We start from the raw sequence: 14,772 nt of genomic DNA on the forward strand, positions 1-14,772 counted from the left end.
AACATTCACAGTAACTCTCTCTCTGTCTCACAAGTACAGGACCATCAGATTTATCCTGCGAACGCCTCAGGAGGGTTCCAACCACTAGGTTGGGAACCGCTGTCTTAACTGGCTGTACAGAACACTTAGCGGTTTCAATCTTTGATGTTGATGTAGCATTAGAGATCAAATCAACACATAGGTGGTGAGCAAACATCTTTATTAATAAAGGCTTTATCTGTACACATGCAACCTGGTTTGATAACACTGATTGCAGCAAGATAGAAGCACACACTGGATATTGAGTGAGACCAACTGAATACCCTAAGCATACACATCAAAATGGAAGTTCCACTAATTCTTTAACAAGAAGCATCTGAAACATTAGAGGAGCAGCGATCACTGAAGCAGATGACAATTGCCATTACAAGAGCTGTAGATCTGTGCCGTAATATAGTATCTATGCAAAGGTTAATGATTCAAAAGAGGCAGTTGGTGGTACACTGAGTTTGCATTGAAAGTTGGAGCAGATACATTGGTTTTCAGTTTAATCAATTTCACTTCATCATGTCAGGTAACAACACTCCTAACCATTGAGGGCAGTTAAGCTTAGATTAATGGTTTGCATGAGGCCTAAGCACACAGAAGTTCATTGGCTGATGGTGTTTCAGGTGGTGAAGAGCCTCTGGCTCAGACCTGCTGAAGGTCAAAGGAAAGATAAAAGGAAACAATTCCCAGGAAAACTACTGTCTACAAATATTTCATTCAAAGGAATAATGCAAATGAGTATCAGGAGCTAGTAGCTGTCAATTCACCACTGTGGCTAACTGGATACTGATTTGCCCCCCCCCCCAAAAAAAACAACTGATCATCATCATCATCATCTGAGCCAATTAGATGCTGAGGCTGTTGCTCAACGGCGGACAGTGGTCCAGCCATCGTCATCTGTCTCATTCTTGGTGCGACGAGGGATTTCTTTGTCAGAACGCCAACCCTTTTCTCCATCAGCTTCACGGTCGCGTTCCCTGTCCCTTTCTCTCGGGCGGTCCCGGTCCCGCTCCTCCCGCCTATCATCGCCTGCACGACGCCAAGAGCCTCCTGAGGAAACAAAGATGCTCATTAGGTGATGGTTTATATATTTGTCCAAATTGGTGGGTAGCTCTTTAAGACACCTGCTGTAGCAGTAAACAGGTAAACATTGACCTCTGCTGGCTGAATGCAACACCTCCAAAGTGTACCCAATTGTTTTGTTCGATAACAGTGCTGAATAAAGATTACATCTTCTTAAAAGTGATTTTTTTTTTCTATTTTGTAACTCTGTGACTATTTGGAGCCTGCAAGGATAAATGACACAGTTTGGAAGTGTGACTGATGGCTGCTACAATGTTTTGATCATATGATCTTTAAACCTCAGTGTTGTTACTGAAGGTTTTGTTCAGCAATAAGCTGCATTTCAATAAGAACTCTACATATATTTTGGCTTAAAAAAAAATATACGCCAAGTCTTAAAGGAAAACTATGATGCATTCTACTATGTATCCCTGATATGCATGTCGTTCATAAATCCTGTTCTGGTTACCATCATCGAGATCTCTGGGTGGGCCTCTGTTGTCACGGTCATCCCGTTGGTCTCTATCACGGCGGTCGCCACGGCGATCATCGCGGTCACGGCGATCATCGCGTTCAGTGTCTTCTCTGCGAGAATCTCTCCAGCTGTTTCCTTCTTCTGCACCTGCTCTCCTCCAGGTACCGTCCTCTCTGTGAATACATAGCGACGCCAATTAACAAAACAGTGACAGCTCGCTGAGAAGGCAACTTTGGTATCCTCTGCATTTATCCAAAGACAATAAATAAAATCAACACTGAACATAGATCTGTCAAGCCCACCTTTGTGAACGACGGTCTCTGAAGCGATCGCTGGATCTTTCCTCTCCTTCGCCATCATCTTCATCAACTTGGGAACCACCACGGGGAGGTCCCCAGCTCTCCTCTCGGGCCTTCTCGCGCTCACGCCAGCCACCTGCAAACAGAAGCATTTGCTCATCATCCTGTTAGACATTCAAATTAAACACAGAGCTGCTGAGCAGTCTGACTGTTGATTAAAGCGTTCTTCAGCAGATTATAAACCATCTCTATCACTTATCAGCAGCTGAATGGCTACACTCTTACCAGGTCTGCCCAGGGGTTTCCATGGTTTGGCATCATCACCCCCACGACGTGGCCCGTCATCCATGCCTCTCCTTCCACCTCTGTCATCATCCCCTCCTCTTCTGGGGCCCCAGTCATCATCAGCCCCACGCCTGGAACCCCTGGAGTCATCCATGCCTCTACGAGGACCTCTGTCATCATCAAAGCCACGCCTGGGACCGCGCTCATCATCAAAGCCCCGCCTCGGGCCACGGTCGTCATCTCCACCCCTCCTTGGTCCACGCTCGTCATCAAAGCCTCTACGTGGACCACGGTCTTCATCCATCCCTCTGCGTGGAGGACGGTCATCATCCCCACCACGACGTGGGCCTCGATCATCATCAAAGCCCCGACGGGGTCCTCTCTCCTCGGTGCCCCTGCGTGGAGCTTCTCCTCGCCTGAAGGGTACCTCCCTGTCCTCTCTGTCATCATCATTGCCCTGGCCCTCCTGTCTCCAATCCCTAGAGGGAGAGAGCGAGAACAGGTGCTATTAGAGTAGCCCCTCCTGGTGTAACGGAGTTAACAATAAAAAAAGTTAAGTTGAGCTACCAACACACACCTGTCAGGCACAGAGCGACGCCACTCTGAGTCACCTCCTTCAGTGCGCCTCCTCCATCCTCCCTCCTCCTTCTCAGCCCAGTCCTGTGTAAGCAAAACATAAAGAAACATTGTGCCATTACATTGGGATCGCTCAAAGTTCTTACCATGAATATGCACAATGTTTTAACCTGATGTCTGTCGTACATCATGTTACTGATAGATATGCACCAATTATGTACAAAATGTATAAATAAGTGTATCCTTTAAACGTTTGAAGTCTGTTACTCTGTCTAGAAAACCAGCCCCTGGCTGGTTTATGGCCGTTTTATAGTTAAAGGATTACAACCATTTCACAATGCAAATGGTGATACAATTATCCTGGGCAACCAAACATATATAAAATCTTGTATGATTTAATTGTGATTCCCACCCCTCCTTCATATTTGCATCAAACTGTAGGCTCTGCCCATGAGTTAAAAAATAAAACAAGTTAATTTCTACCTTGGCCTTCTCCTCTGGTGGGCCCCTTCTCTCCTCCTCACGGCGACGTTCTCGCTCCTCAATCTCCTGCTGACGAGCACGCTGCTTCCGTTCCTGCTCCTCGAGCTTGCGCAGACGCTCCTGGTACTCCCTCTCCTCCTCCTCCCTCTGCTCTTGTTCCAGGCGTTCGCGCTCCTCACGCTCTGTAAGAAGTAGGAAAAAAACATAAGCCGTGTTCAAACTACATGACCTCTTACAGAATGAGAGCCACTGCATTTTGCTCTGACTTAAAAAAGCAGGGTGCTTTTTTTTAAAGCAGCTAAATGAAAATTTTGTGCTAGGCAACAACTCAGTTCTTCTTTATAGTGCTGATGACCCTCAAAACAACCACTTTAACCTCTACTGCCAACATTTCAACCACAGTGTCCTCCGTTTTCTTCCTGCTAAGTGTCCCAATGCACATGTGCAAACAGAAATGTATTACCTTTCTTGAGCTGCTCTTCATGGATACGCTGTGCCTCTTCCTCTTTCTGGCGGTAGAAAGCATTACGCCGGTCCTCTTTGCGCTGCCTTTTCCTTTCTTCCAGACGCTTCTTCCTCTCTTCCACCAAACGCTCCTCGAAAGCTTTCAATTTTTCCTTGAAAGACAAGTGAAAAGTGAACATGAAAACATTGCTTCAGTCATAAGTACTCAGCTTAAGTCAATGGAAGGTCTCAATGGTGTTACCTCATAAATGAAGCTACGGGCAGCTGTTATTTTAGACAAAAAGTTTTCTTTGTCCTCCATCATCCTGGACATGCGCTTCTTGTGCTCCAGAGCCTTCTCGCGCTCAACTTTCATGTTACTGATCTACAACGTGAGGAAAAAAGTTAATTCTTAAACTGTAGATACTCAGCTGAAAGTCCTCAATTTCTTCGATTCATGTTTGTAATTTTTTTTGAAGAGTTTATTTTAAATTATTAATTTTTCAAAACATACCCTCTCCTCCTCCTGGAGCTCCCATAGTTCCATGTCCTTGATACGCTGCTCCTCGTAAGCCTTTTTGATGAGAGGAATCTCCTCAAGGCGTTTTGCCCTCTCAAAGTAGTCAATCTGGAGAGAAATTAAAAATCAGTGTCAAATTCACATATAGGTAAAAGATACTCAACACTGAATTCTCACTCAGTTACCTTCTTCTCCTGGTTCTTTAGACGCTCCTGAAGTTCCTTCTTCTCCTTTTCCAGCTGCTCCACCTGTTTGGCCATGATGAAGTCAGGATCCAGCTCCTCCAGGTCCTGTACAAAACGGATTTGTTAGTCTCATCTTTGAAACTCAATATCACTATGACCTATTTCTGCAGTACTCAGTTCAACCTAATTAAGTTTATTTTGGCTACAATTTACCTCAATATCAATATCCTTGAAGGCCTTGGCTCCAAGTTCAGTCTTCTTGATCTGCTCCAGCCGTTCACGGACTGTCTTCTTCTTGATCTGCTCATGCTCCTGCATGATGCGCTCCTTCTCCCTCTCTTTAGCCTCCTGGCGCAGACGCTCCTCCTCAGCCTTGCGGACCTTCTGTATCTCAGCTTCCCGCTGCTCCAGCTCCTCCTTTTCACGCTGAATGTTCAGGCTCTCCAGGCGCTCCTTACGCTCTTCAATGGTCTGTCTACGAGCCAGGATGCGCTGGTGATCCTTGCGGGCATTTTTCAGATAGGCAGCAATGGCCTGCTGATTCTGCTCCTCACGCTCTTGCTGAGAAACGACAAAAACATCGAAATGCAGTTTAGAGTTAAAGAATAAAGCCTGTACTGTACCAAAGTAAGGACGAATCATGAATTAGATTTTAATAGCACAACAAGACACATGTTTGTTGCAGTTTGTATTACTGTATTAATGTTGGTCACTGACTTGGTGGCTCAAGTCTCTGTGCGTCTATACATGAGAGCTCAGTAAGAGGCTGACTCACCAGGATGGAGGCAGGCTTGATGACCTGGATGGCCTTGGCCATAGAAGCAGACATGGCAGTCAGCTGGTTCCTTATCTGCTCTGAGGGCATGTTCTGTAGGAAAGGGCCAACAGGAGCGTCCTCTTTGGTTGAGTAGTTCAGGTCAGAGCCAAAGCTCAGAGTCCGAGTCGTGTGGTCTATTCGGACCTAAAAGACAAAACAAAATGTTAAATGAGTTAAGAAATGGCATGATCACTTTTAAGCCCTAACATGCATCCTCATTACTGTAATAACACCTTTGTTGGACTATCAATAGTGTTAATGCATCCATAATGCATAATCTCTCCTGATCTTGACCTTACCTGCAGATCACAGTGCCGGGCAGCATCCACAATGGAGCGCTCCAGCTGGAAGGCGTCCACAAATGGAACCAGGGAGGCCAGACGGCTGAACTCGATGCTTTGATAGATCTGTGCAACCTTAAATATTGGACGCAGAATAATGAGAGTGGTTACTATCATTACAGTGTAGATGTTATTTAGGAGGGAATTCAAGGGGGAATAAAAAAAAAATAAAGACAAATACCTGTTGCAGGAGCCGCAGGATGGTATTGCTCTGCAGGTGAGGAACATACTGCTGTAGATCAGCCTCCTTCTCTGCCTGGTCTCTCACCCAGTTCAACACCTAGTTGGAGAGTAAGTGTTAGCGTATGCTGGAATAAGAAATGAGTAGCTACATTAAATTAAATTAAATTAATATAATACAAACTGTGACTAAGAAACTATCAAGAAAGGTGGTATCCTCTCTTTATTATCAAATGTGTCTGACAGATGGTGCTAGATTCTTTACCTTGGTCACTCTTCCACTCAGTTTCAGAGGATGAAAGTCTACCTCAAGCCAGTTGTAAAGTTCTTTCACTTCAGGTACAACATACTGCAGCAAATTAAATCTCACCTAGAATGCAAACATTAAAACATACATCTGTCAAACATTTTTAAGCAAATATTTATTAGCAGTTTTACAAAGTCAGGTAAAAAGTCAAAGTCTTAACTGATTTTTTTAAGAGGACTCTTTTTCAAGAGTATTTTCAAAAAAGTGAACAATCGAGAGCTTCTTTGTACTCATTAAAAAAAATAAAATAAAATAAAAAATAAAATAAAAATAAAACATATATATGTATATATATATATATATATATAGATATATATATATATATATATAGATATATATGTATATATATAAATAATTTATTTTTTTTTCCCAGGGGCACTCTTGAAACCTAAAACACCTAACGAAGCTCCTTTCTAATGCACATAATGTACCATGTCATTGATGAGACTCTGGCGGGTTGGTGGAGACTGGAGGCCGAGGAGTGTGGCCAGCCTGCGATGTTTCTCCACAATGATACCATCCATATCCAACAGCCGAGCAATATCAGTGCGCTCGGGGGTAATGGGGATGGACAGTGTGGCCAGGAGGACTCTGGTGGACATCCTGAAGATGGAAAGCGTTTGTAACCATTTGGTCTCCACAAGAATAAAACTTGTGCAATTCTCTACAGATAATGTATAAGATACCTCTGCATCTCATCTTGGGTCAGATTCTTACGCATCTCCCTGGACAGGTGATAGAGCCGGTGGAGGGTGCAGGCATGGAAAAGAGCATTTCCAGATTTCCAGAACACAGTAGACACCTTGTTGTAGTAGTTGGCCATCAGCTGAGGTTTCGGAGGCTTCTTGGAAAGCGCAAACAGGCCATGGATGTCCTCAACAGCCTTGAATGCTTCCTGGAAATAGAAAAGATACTGAATCAGTACCAATATCATCACTTTACCCATGAATCACCAGTTTAATTAGAGGGGATATAAGAGGGTCATAGAGAAGTTGAGTTATTCCACGTGTTTTTCACTACACATTCTGAATTACGGAACATAATTAAGCTAAAACATGCGAACACACTGGTATGATCTTTTAAAGGTTTCAGTGTTAGGTGGCCAGACCTGCCAGAGCTCCATGCTAATGGCACTGTCCAGCTGCACCAGACGCGTCTCCAGGTGCATGGACTGGCTTTCGGGGTTGTTCAGGTTGATGGCGGTGCTCTGGTTGTGGTGGCGCTGGATCTGCCCCAGATGCATACGCAGGTTGTCACATAGCTTGCGAAATTCAGCTTTGCGGGTGTACTGAAGGCAGAATTTGAATGCTGCAGAAAAGATGACCAGATAACATTAGCATTTAGTATGTATGTTTGTGTATTTTTGTTTTGGGAATTGTTTTCTGTATGACTTTAACGACACTATAAAAATGGTAAAATCTTATTAAATTATGTAAAAATAAAAAGGTATATTAACATTGAAATTTTAGATGCGTATTTACTAATGGGAACTATTAAAACATTATTTCCCTTCTTTCTGGCTGAAATTATAATGTTTATCATTTTAAACATGGTGCCACTTCCATGTTCTGTACATGTTTTATCATTCAGTAACATTTACCTACATGACCAACAGACAAAATAGAAAATATTTCGATAGATAGAAACATTTATGCACGCTTGACAACCATCACGCTAAATTCAGACAATAAGAGACTGAATGAAAGCAAAATGTACTTAATAAGATATTCAGCTTGTGTCACTACCTTGCTGGGCAATGTCATGGTAAAGACGCTCCACCTTGGAGTTGTTTCGGAGCAGGTCCAGGCACTGGCGGTAGGACTCCCAAAGGAACTTCACCCACGGAGTGAGCAGCAGGCGATCAGTACGATCCTGAGTGTCCTCTCCACTCACAGCGCTCAGGAGCACGCTGGAGTCACAACACACTCAACATTAATGACACATTGTGACTTTAGACGCAACCCTCTAATCCCCTGATATTTTACCTGTGCTGTAATTTTTATATCAAAATAACAAGTTTGAATTCTGTATCAAACTGAAGGCAGTCCAGCAACATAAATAGGAACACCTGTTGAAGCCTAATTTCTGTATGAAAGACTGGGGCGACCTCACCTTTCTGGGGTCTGGATGTTGTCCAGATCCTCGATGTCCAGGACCATCTGCTGGGACTCCTCCTTAGCTGTCTCAGTCTTCTCCTCTGCCAGCTTCAGGTAAGCCCTAACCACATCCTCCAGAGATTTGATATTTACCTGAAAGCAGAGAGAGATTACACTGTAATTTCAAAGACTCTGGTGCAAACAACTACCTAATCTGAGCAAACGTAACATTTCTCCTCACGCACCTGCTGGCAGATGTTCTTGTACTGGTAGAGACCCTCCTTAGCCAGGTGACTCTTGCGAAGATCCACGCAGAGCTCCAGGTACTTGAGCATGATGGGCTCGTGGATCTTCTGCCATGTTCGATGTTTTTTGCTCTTGATGACATCGTACAAAACATCCAAGGCTGGCTGTTTCTTGCCAACCTCAAGGAACTCTGTATAAACACATCACAATATAATGTAACATAAATCAAGGATAACGCAAATGCATCTCAGAAACCCGAGCATCTCGCACCAAATCCGAACCACCTTCAAACACCGTGGTCAGCTACATCTACCTAACACAGTTAGGCCCGTAACGATGCTTGGTGAACGTGACATGAGCATTAACTTACTGCAGTGGTGAACTGACAGTACCTAACAGCCACTGTCAATAACGTTATAAAGCTGCCACGGGGTATAAACGCTTACCTAACAGGGACCTTGGTTTCTAAAACGTTTCTGATTCTGTACAACAGCCAGTACCGCAAAGATGGCCTACCCGGTTAGCTATATACTCACGCTAGCTGTAAGAAAGCGATATGGCTTCCCCGCCATTCCGGCTAGTATTAGCAGTTAGCCCGGCTAACTGAAACGTTGCATTTAGGCGACGAGGCTTCCGAAGACCGGAGTCAGCTAACGGTGGCTAACTAGTTAGCATGGGTGAGTGACATCTCTGAAACGCGGAGCTTGGTTTCTACTCACCGTTCGCTCGTTTCAGAGCATTTTCTGGCCGCTGAAAATACGCCGGCATCTCGGTGGCGTTCTAGTGAATCTCCAAATGGGCTGACTCGAGTGAATTTTGACAGTTTTCACCAGTCCATCCAAGCCACGCAAACACCCGCTGTAACGGCGCTGGCTGAGAAAGGAAGAACCTCGTGAACGGTCTAGCTAGGGTTGCCAAGTGCGTCACAAACTATCCCCCTATCACAAGCTAGGAGCCAAGAAATGCATTTAGTTCTTTCTCGGCAAAATCACAATAAATATCAAAGGTTAACGTCTCCGTAAATAAGGGTTTTGGTTGAATTGTTTTTAATTTATGATAGAAGCTTAATATGGGTATTCGGGAACTCGGACATTACTTTTTTGTGGGTGATTCTTTGAGTGTTTATGTAAACATCTAAAAAATGTAGCTCCCCAAGTTATCTCTACAAGTATAAGTATATTCCTTATAAATATCTGCTACAGTTAAAAATTACATTGCCTTCATCTTGCCTTCACTTTTATACCTAACAACAGCCACTGGTGACTGGTGTGTAGCATCTGTGTGAAATAAAATGTTGGAGAATCCAACAATCTGTTGCCTGGATGTATGTGCTCATTGTATTTGACCTGTTATTACAAAAAATTTGCTGGCGGATGTTATCCGTAACTCCGTAGCTCATTGTATGTAACTCATATGTGACCATGGGTGCTAAATAAAATGTATCCAATAAATAACGTGTGGAATATAAGATATTGAGAACTGTTCTGACTAGCCTAATCCTATAGAATAATTATGGATAAATGTTTGAATAAATATGCCTTCTGTAGCAGTATAAAATGGAAAGCAACTCCACAAAACCTAAAGTTCCCAAATGGGGGTTTTCAACAAACCTGGCAGGTCTGGGTGTATAAAGTTCCCGTATGCGCTTTCCTGAGGTTCGTTCAAGTAACCCTCGTAAAGTGTCCACCTTATGTAGGTGTCATACATAACCGCGTGGTGAAAACAAAGCCCTACAACACGTACAGCACGAAATACATTGCGATCCTAAAAGAGCAAGCAAATTCTTTTCTGTGGTATTTTGTAAGTCAGTCTAAACTTTAAAGTTCTCTTGTCTGTTGAAACAATTTTGTTCACACTGGAGATAAGGAGAGGCTATCTAAATCTAAACCTCCACCCACAAATATCATACAAAACACCATAGCTTATGATACAACATATCAAAGAAAACTATTTTTAAAAAAATATATACGTGTGTGTGTGTGTGTGTGCATGTGTGTCAGAAATGCAGGCAGCATAATTTATTCGCGTTCACAGGTTTTTAATGTCTTGTTTGTATAATTGTATAATATATTGTATAATTTCGTTACCCGTGAACAAGCCATCACCCCTGGAGTATCGACACCCGTGATTGGTTGTGGGCAGCGTGTCTCCTCCAGTCCCGGAAGAAGGAAGAGTTTACGCAGAGAGAGGAAAGTCTGTTGACAGCAGAAATCACACCCAGGCCACTGACAACTTTTAACACATTTTCTCATTCTGTTGATCTGTCCGGGATTGCATTCTGGTGTTTGGACCTAGCAGGAGCTCTCAAGGTACTTGACGGTTACATTTGTGTCCACAGAGGAAGATGGTTGGTGGTTTCTCTCCAGTTAACTTGTGATTATAAACTCTTTCAGGTATGGAATATGGCAACAACTGAAACGCAGCTTATGTTAAGCGTCGGATTAATCGGTAAGTGTCAGTTCGCAGGAGGTTTCTTGGCTCTTTGTCGGTTTTCAACCCAAGCTGGCGCCTCAGCCTCACTGTACGTGCAGGAGAATCACATGATGCCAATGTGACCCAAAAGTGTCCCATCCGCAGGGATCCGTGGCCCTCATTGGTTCATTGCTCCTGCATGTTTGGCCTGTGTGCATTAATGAGCCGGTCAAATACATGCTAAATGCATAACACAGACCCCCAAGATTTGGCCCCGGGAAGCCCTCTCCTAGACCATTTTTAATCTCTGGCCATCTTCTAATATATTAACATTGATGTATGATATTCAGTGATGGTATTATTCTTTTTTTCTGCCCAGAGAAAGATGTGAATGGAGACACACTGTGGGTGTGGTGCTATCCTTCCGTGGACTCAGACCTGAGGCAGGTCCTGCTCAGCAAGTGCTGTCTGACGCAGGACGTCCGGGATTTCCACACCTTTGTGTTTGGACAGTTCTGTCGTACCTGGTTCTACATAACCACCGTGGAGGTACAGGAACCTACAGCACTAAACAAGGTACAGCATCATCATGCAGAGACTCCTCCATCATTAGTATTTTGCCTTGAACTAGGAACAATGACTTTGGGGCTGAAACGAGTGATTGTTTTCATTCTGGATTGATCTGCTGATCGTTTTTGTGGTTAATCAGTTATTCGTTTAGTCCTTAAAATGCAAGAAAATGGAGAAAAACACTCATGACAGTTTCCCAGAGACAAAGGTGAGGTCTTCAGATTGCTAGTTTTATCTAATCAACAGCCCTATACGCAAAGATATTTGATTTACAATGATATAAGACGGAAAGAGGCAGCCAATCCACACATTTAAGAACCTGGAACAAGCAGTTGCTTGGACTCTTTCTTTGATAAATTGTTAATGGTAATGAATTAACAAAATTGTGAATTTATTTTCTGTCGGTCCACTAATTGAGTTTTGTCTGTATTTCCTCCCTTCAAGGTCACTCACTTTTCAATAGTCGTTACAGCCAAAGACTTCAACCCCGAGAAGTATGCTGCTCTTAGTAGAATACTCTGCAGGTAACAGTGTTTGTGAAAATGAAGTTCTCGGCTATTGTACGGGTAATGTTAATACTGTACTTTGGACAGCACTTATTTAGTGGAGTGGTATGTTTTAATTTGTTATTCAGGATGTACATCAAGCATGGCAGTCCAGTGAAGATGATGGAGGCTTACATCACTGTTCTCACCAAAGGAATTTGTCAGAGTGATGAAAATGGCTCCTTTTTCATTAAGGACTACGATGTTCGGAAGGCATACTTGGCCGGCTCAGTCAAAGGTAAGACGTCACAGCCGTGGAGAGGAACACTAATCAGTATTTTTGGGCACTATGGTCTGATTTCACTTCAATCTTGACGCAATGGATTTATTGTCCTATCAGAGCTCAGACTATTAGATGATTTATTGATCGACAGAAAAATAATCAGCAACTGTTTTGGAAACTGATTAATTGTTTCATTTTCATTTTCAACCAAAAATGCCAAACACTTGCTGCTTCCAGCCTCTCAGATGCAAAGATTTCCTGCTTTTTGTCGTCATATACAATAGTAAACTGAATATCTTTGGGTTTTGGCCTGTTAGTATGACATGACATGCAATCTAAGGACGTCATTGGGCTATGACAAATCATGATGCGGATTTTCTAACAATTTCACATTTTGTAGACTGAACAATTCATTGATAAATCAAGAAAATAGTCAGCAGATTAATCGATAGTAAAAATAATAGTTAGTTGTAGCCTTAACTTATATTCAAGTAAGCTTGGGCTACAAAGAACTACTACATGTAAATTATTTTCATGATTTAAATTTATTATTCCCTTTAGAATGGAGTTCATTGAGCAAACTATAGCTGATTTAGCATTTTTACTTTGTAATATGATGTAGAAAAGGCAACCAAGGCGTTTTACTCTCACCGTTGCCTGTGATGCAGGTGATATTACCAGTTAATGCTGAAAGAAAGCAGGAAAACACCGCTAAAACTGAAAGTGGTTCGCAAGACCCAAAGTCCTTCAGAGAGGAAGGTGGGTCATCCAGTTTACTTCCAAGTGTCTGCTCTGTCTCAGATGTGGTGTCTCAGTTTGGTTTGGAGACTATCATCCTGTATACTGCTCTCATGCTGAAGAGGAGGATCGTCGTCCATCACCCTCGTATTGAAGCACTGTTGGAGTTTACAAGGTAAATCTGAGACTTAAATTCAAGTTATTTGGGTTAAAACCTTAATTATAATATGGTGGTAGAGATTATTGTTAACTCTTTACCTGTTTCCTTCAAGAGTTCTGCCGGCTCTGACGTGGCACAGGAAAGACTGGTCCATCCTGCACCCGTATGTGCACCTGACTGATATTGAACTGGAGGATTTAAAGAAATGCCCTGGTGAGGCTGCCTCCTGATTTATTTACTCTGACTGACGGTAAACCGTCATGGCGAGACCTCTCCTCATGCCACCATCTGCACTGTGATCACTGTGATCTCATGGCGTGGAAATGAATTATTTATGCATCAGTATGTTTGTTTTCTCCACAGGGTATGTAGCAGGGTTTTTGGATCCAGAAGTGAGCAACAGATCAGACTTGTTTGATGTGTATGTCAACCTCCCTGACGGTGTCATCACAGTATCCCAGAGTGCCAAAGGTACAGTATGTTGAAAGAGAAAGCGACATGTTTCTAAGAGCACTGTGATTCCTGAGAGAGTAGGACAGCATTTCCCCCAGACTGACGTCGAGTTTCCCACCACAGAGGCCATGGCTATGGGGAAGTTACACAAAGACGTTGGTCACCTCATCGTCCAGTCTGCAGGGGATACTGAGAGGTCGGACACTCAGGTGATTAAGGTGAGAACACACTCAGAACATTAACGGGTCTGTTTTCAAGCCAAAGTTGTGAGGAATGTTGTCTTGAATCTAACACGACGACCAAACTTCCATTCACAGGACATCTCTGTGAAGACGAAAGAGATCCTCGCCAACTTGGTCGCCCTGGCTGACGAGTGTGAAGACTCTAAGATCACACTGGAAGGTTTAAAGCAGCACCATTTCCCTCCGGCGACGGAGAATTTCCTCTTTCATTTGGCAGCTGCCGAGCAACTTCTCAGGATATAAACCTGTTTTTCCGATGCGCCGCTGCAGGACGACGGTACTGTCAGCAGCTTGGATTCTGGCTGTGCTGTTTTTGTATGTCTTGGGATAATTGCTGTTTTCTGAAAGGCTTGTGCCGACTCTTGCGGTTATCATGAGAGTGTGCACAAGACACTTTCTCACCGTCACCTTCAGGTGAATTAGGAAAGTGTCACTAGCATCAAATTTTGGCTTACAGTGTTGTGCTTATATGAGGCACGACTCACATCGTGTACCAATATGAGGGTGTTTAACATCATGGAATTAAAGTTTAAGTCAACAAAATACCATGAAAAGACCAAAATCAACAAGTAACTGATCCTACTTACAAGTGTTGCCTTTAGTCAAAGCCTGATTATATCTTATTTCTCTGAGCCATAGAGCTCCATTGTTGGTCAGAAACTATTTAAACACATCAACGAGCCACACTTTCACTGCGTGACATCTTTCTTGATTATGACGAACACTGGCACTGAAGTTAATTTTGATTCAATCCCCCATACACAGTCCTGCTGCTGTTAATCACTGGAACGCTAAAATGTGTATTCATCCACAGCGGAAAATAGTCCCCAACAAGTGCACTGTTTACTTCTGGTGTTTGCTAAAACCTGCAGTGCCCAGCTGTTTTAGGAAATTATTGTTTTTTTTTTGTTTTGTTTTTTTTTTTACCACTGACAGAGTAGGGAACTGTAAAGTATATAAAGACAGACTAACACACTGTTGATTTTGGTCTTTTCATGGTATTTGTCGACAAAAAGATATATATAAAATAATGATAGCCTTATCCTATAACATTAGTAGTTATGGACAATGGACAATACAATACAG

The 14,772-nt window shown here is 42.9% G+C and overlaps 2 protein-coding genes across 2 annotated transcripts; one reads left to right on the forward strand and one right to left on the reverse strand.

The window, feature by feature from the left end:
- Positions 1 to 781: 781 nt before the first annotated feature.
- eif3s10 (eukaryotic translation initiation factor 3, subunit 10 (theta)) lies at positions 782 to 9,283 on the reverse strand. Its single transcript, XM_040139634.1, has 22 exons — positions 9,063 to 9,283; positions 8,343 to 8,533; positions 8,114 to 8,250; positions 7,747 to 7,910; positions 7,110 to 7,309; positions 6,688 to 6,896; positions 6,433 to 6,604; positions 5,960 to 6,064; positions 5,696 to 5,794; positions 5,473 to 5,589; positions 5,132 to 5,317; positions 4,570 to 4,917; positions 4,357 to 4,461; positions 4,166 to 4,279; positions 3,914 to 4,036; positions 3,671 to 3,824; positions 3,208 to 3,389; positions 2,726 to 2,808; positions 2,149 to 2,627; positions 1,867 to 1,999; positions 1,559 to 1,737; positions 782 to 1,077 (listed from the first exon to the last, which is right to left on the reverse strand). Exons 1-22 carry the CDS (start codon positions 9,109 to 9,111, stop codon positions 893 to 895), a joined length of 3,714 nt encoding a protein of 1,237 aa, XP_039995568.1. The 5' UTR covers positions 9,112 to 9,283; the 3' UTR covers positions 782 to 892.
- Positions 9,284 to 10,454: 1,171 nt separating this feature from the next.
- Positions 10,455 to 14,532, forward strand: dennd10 (DENN domain containing 10). Its single transcript, XM_040139744.1, has 10 exons — positions 10,455 to 10,652; positions 10,737 to 10,791; positions 11,135 to 11,331; positions 11,770 to 11,849; positions 11,960 to 12,108; positions 12,895 to 13,006; positions 13,104 to 13,204; positions 13,355 to 13,462; positions 13,568 to 13,662; positions 13,762 to 14,532. The coding sequence occupies exons 2-10, from the start codon at positions 10,746 to 10,748 to the stop codon at positions 13,927 to 13,929; spliced, it is 1,056 nt and encodes a 351-aa protein (XP_039995678.1). The 5' UTR covers positions 10,455 to 10,652; positions 10,737 to 10,745; the 3' UTR covers positions 13,930 to 14,532.
- Positions 14,533 to 14,772: the final 240 nt, after the last annotated feature.

Source organism: Xiphias gladius, chromosome 11 (genome assembly GCF_016859285.1).
Source record: "Xiphias gladius isolate SHS-SW01 ecotype Sanya breed wild chromosome 11, ASM1685928v1, whole genome shotgun sequence".
Lineage (NCBI taxonomy): Eukaryota > Metazoa > Chordata > Actinopteri > Istiophoriformes > Xiphiidae > Xiphias > Xiphias gladius.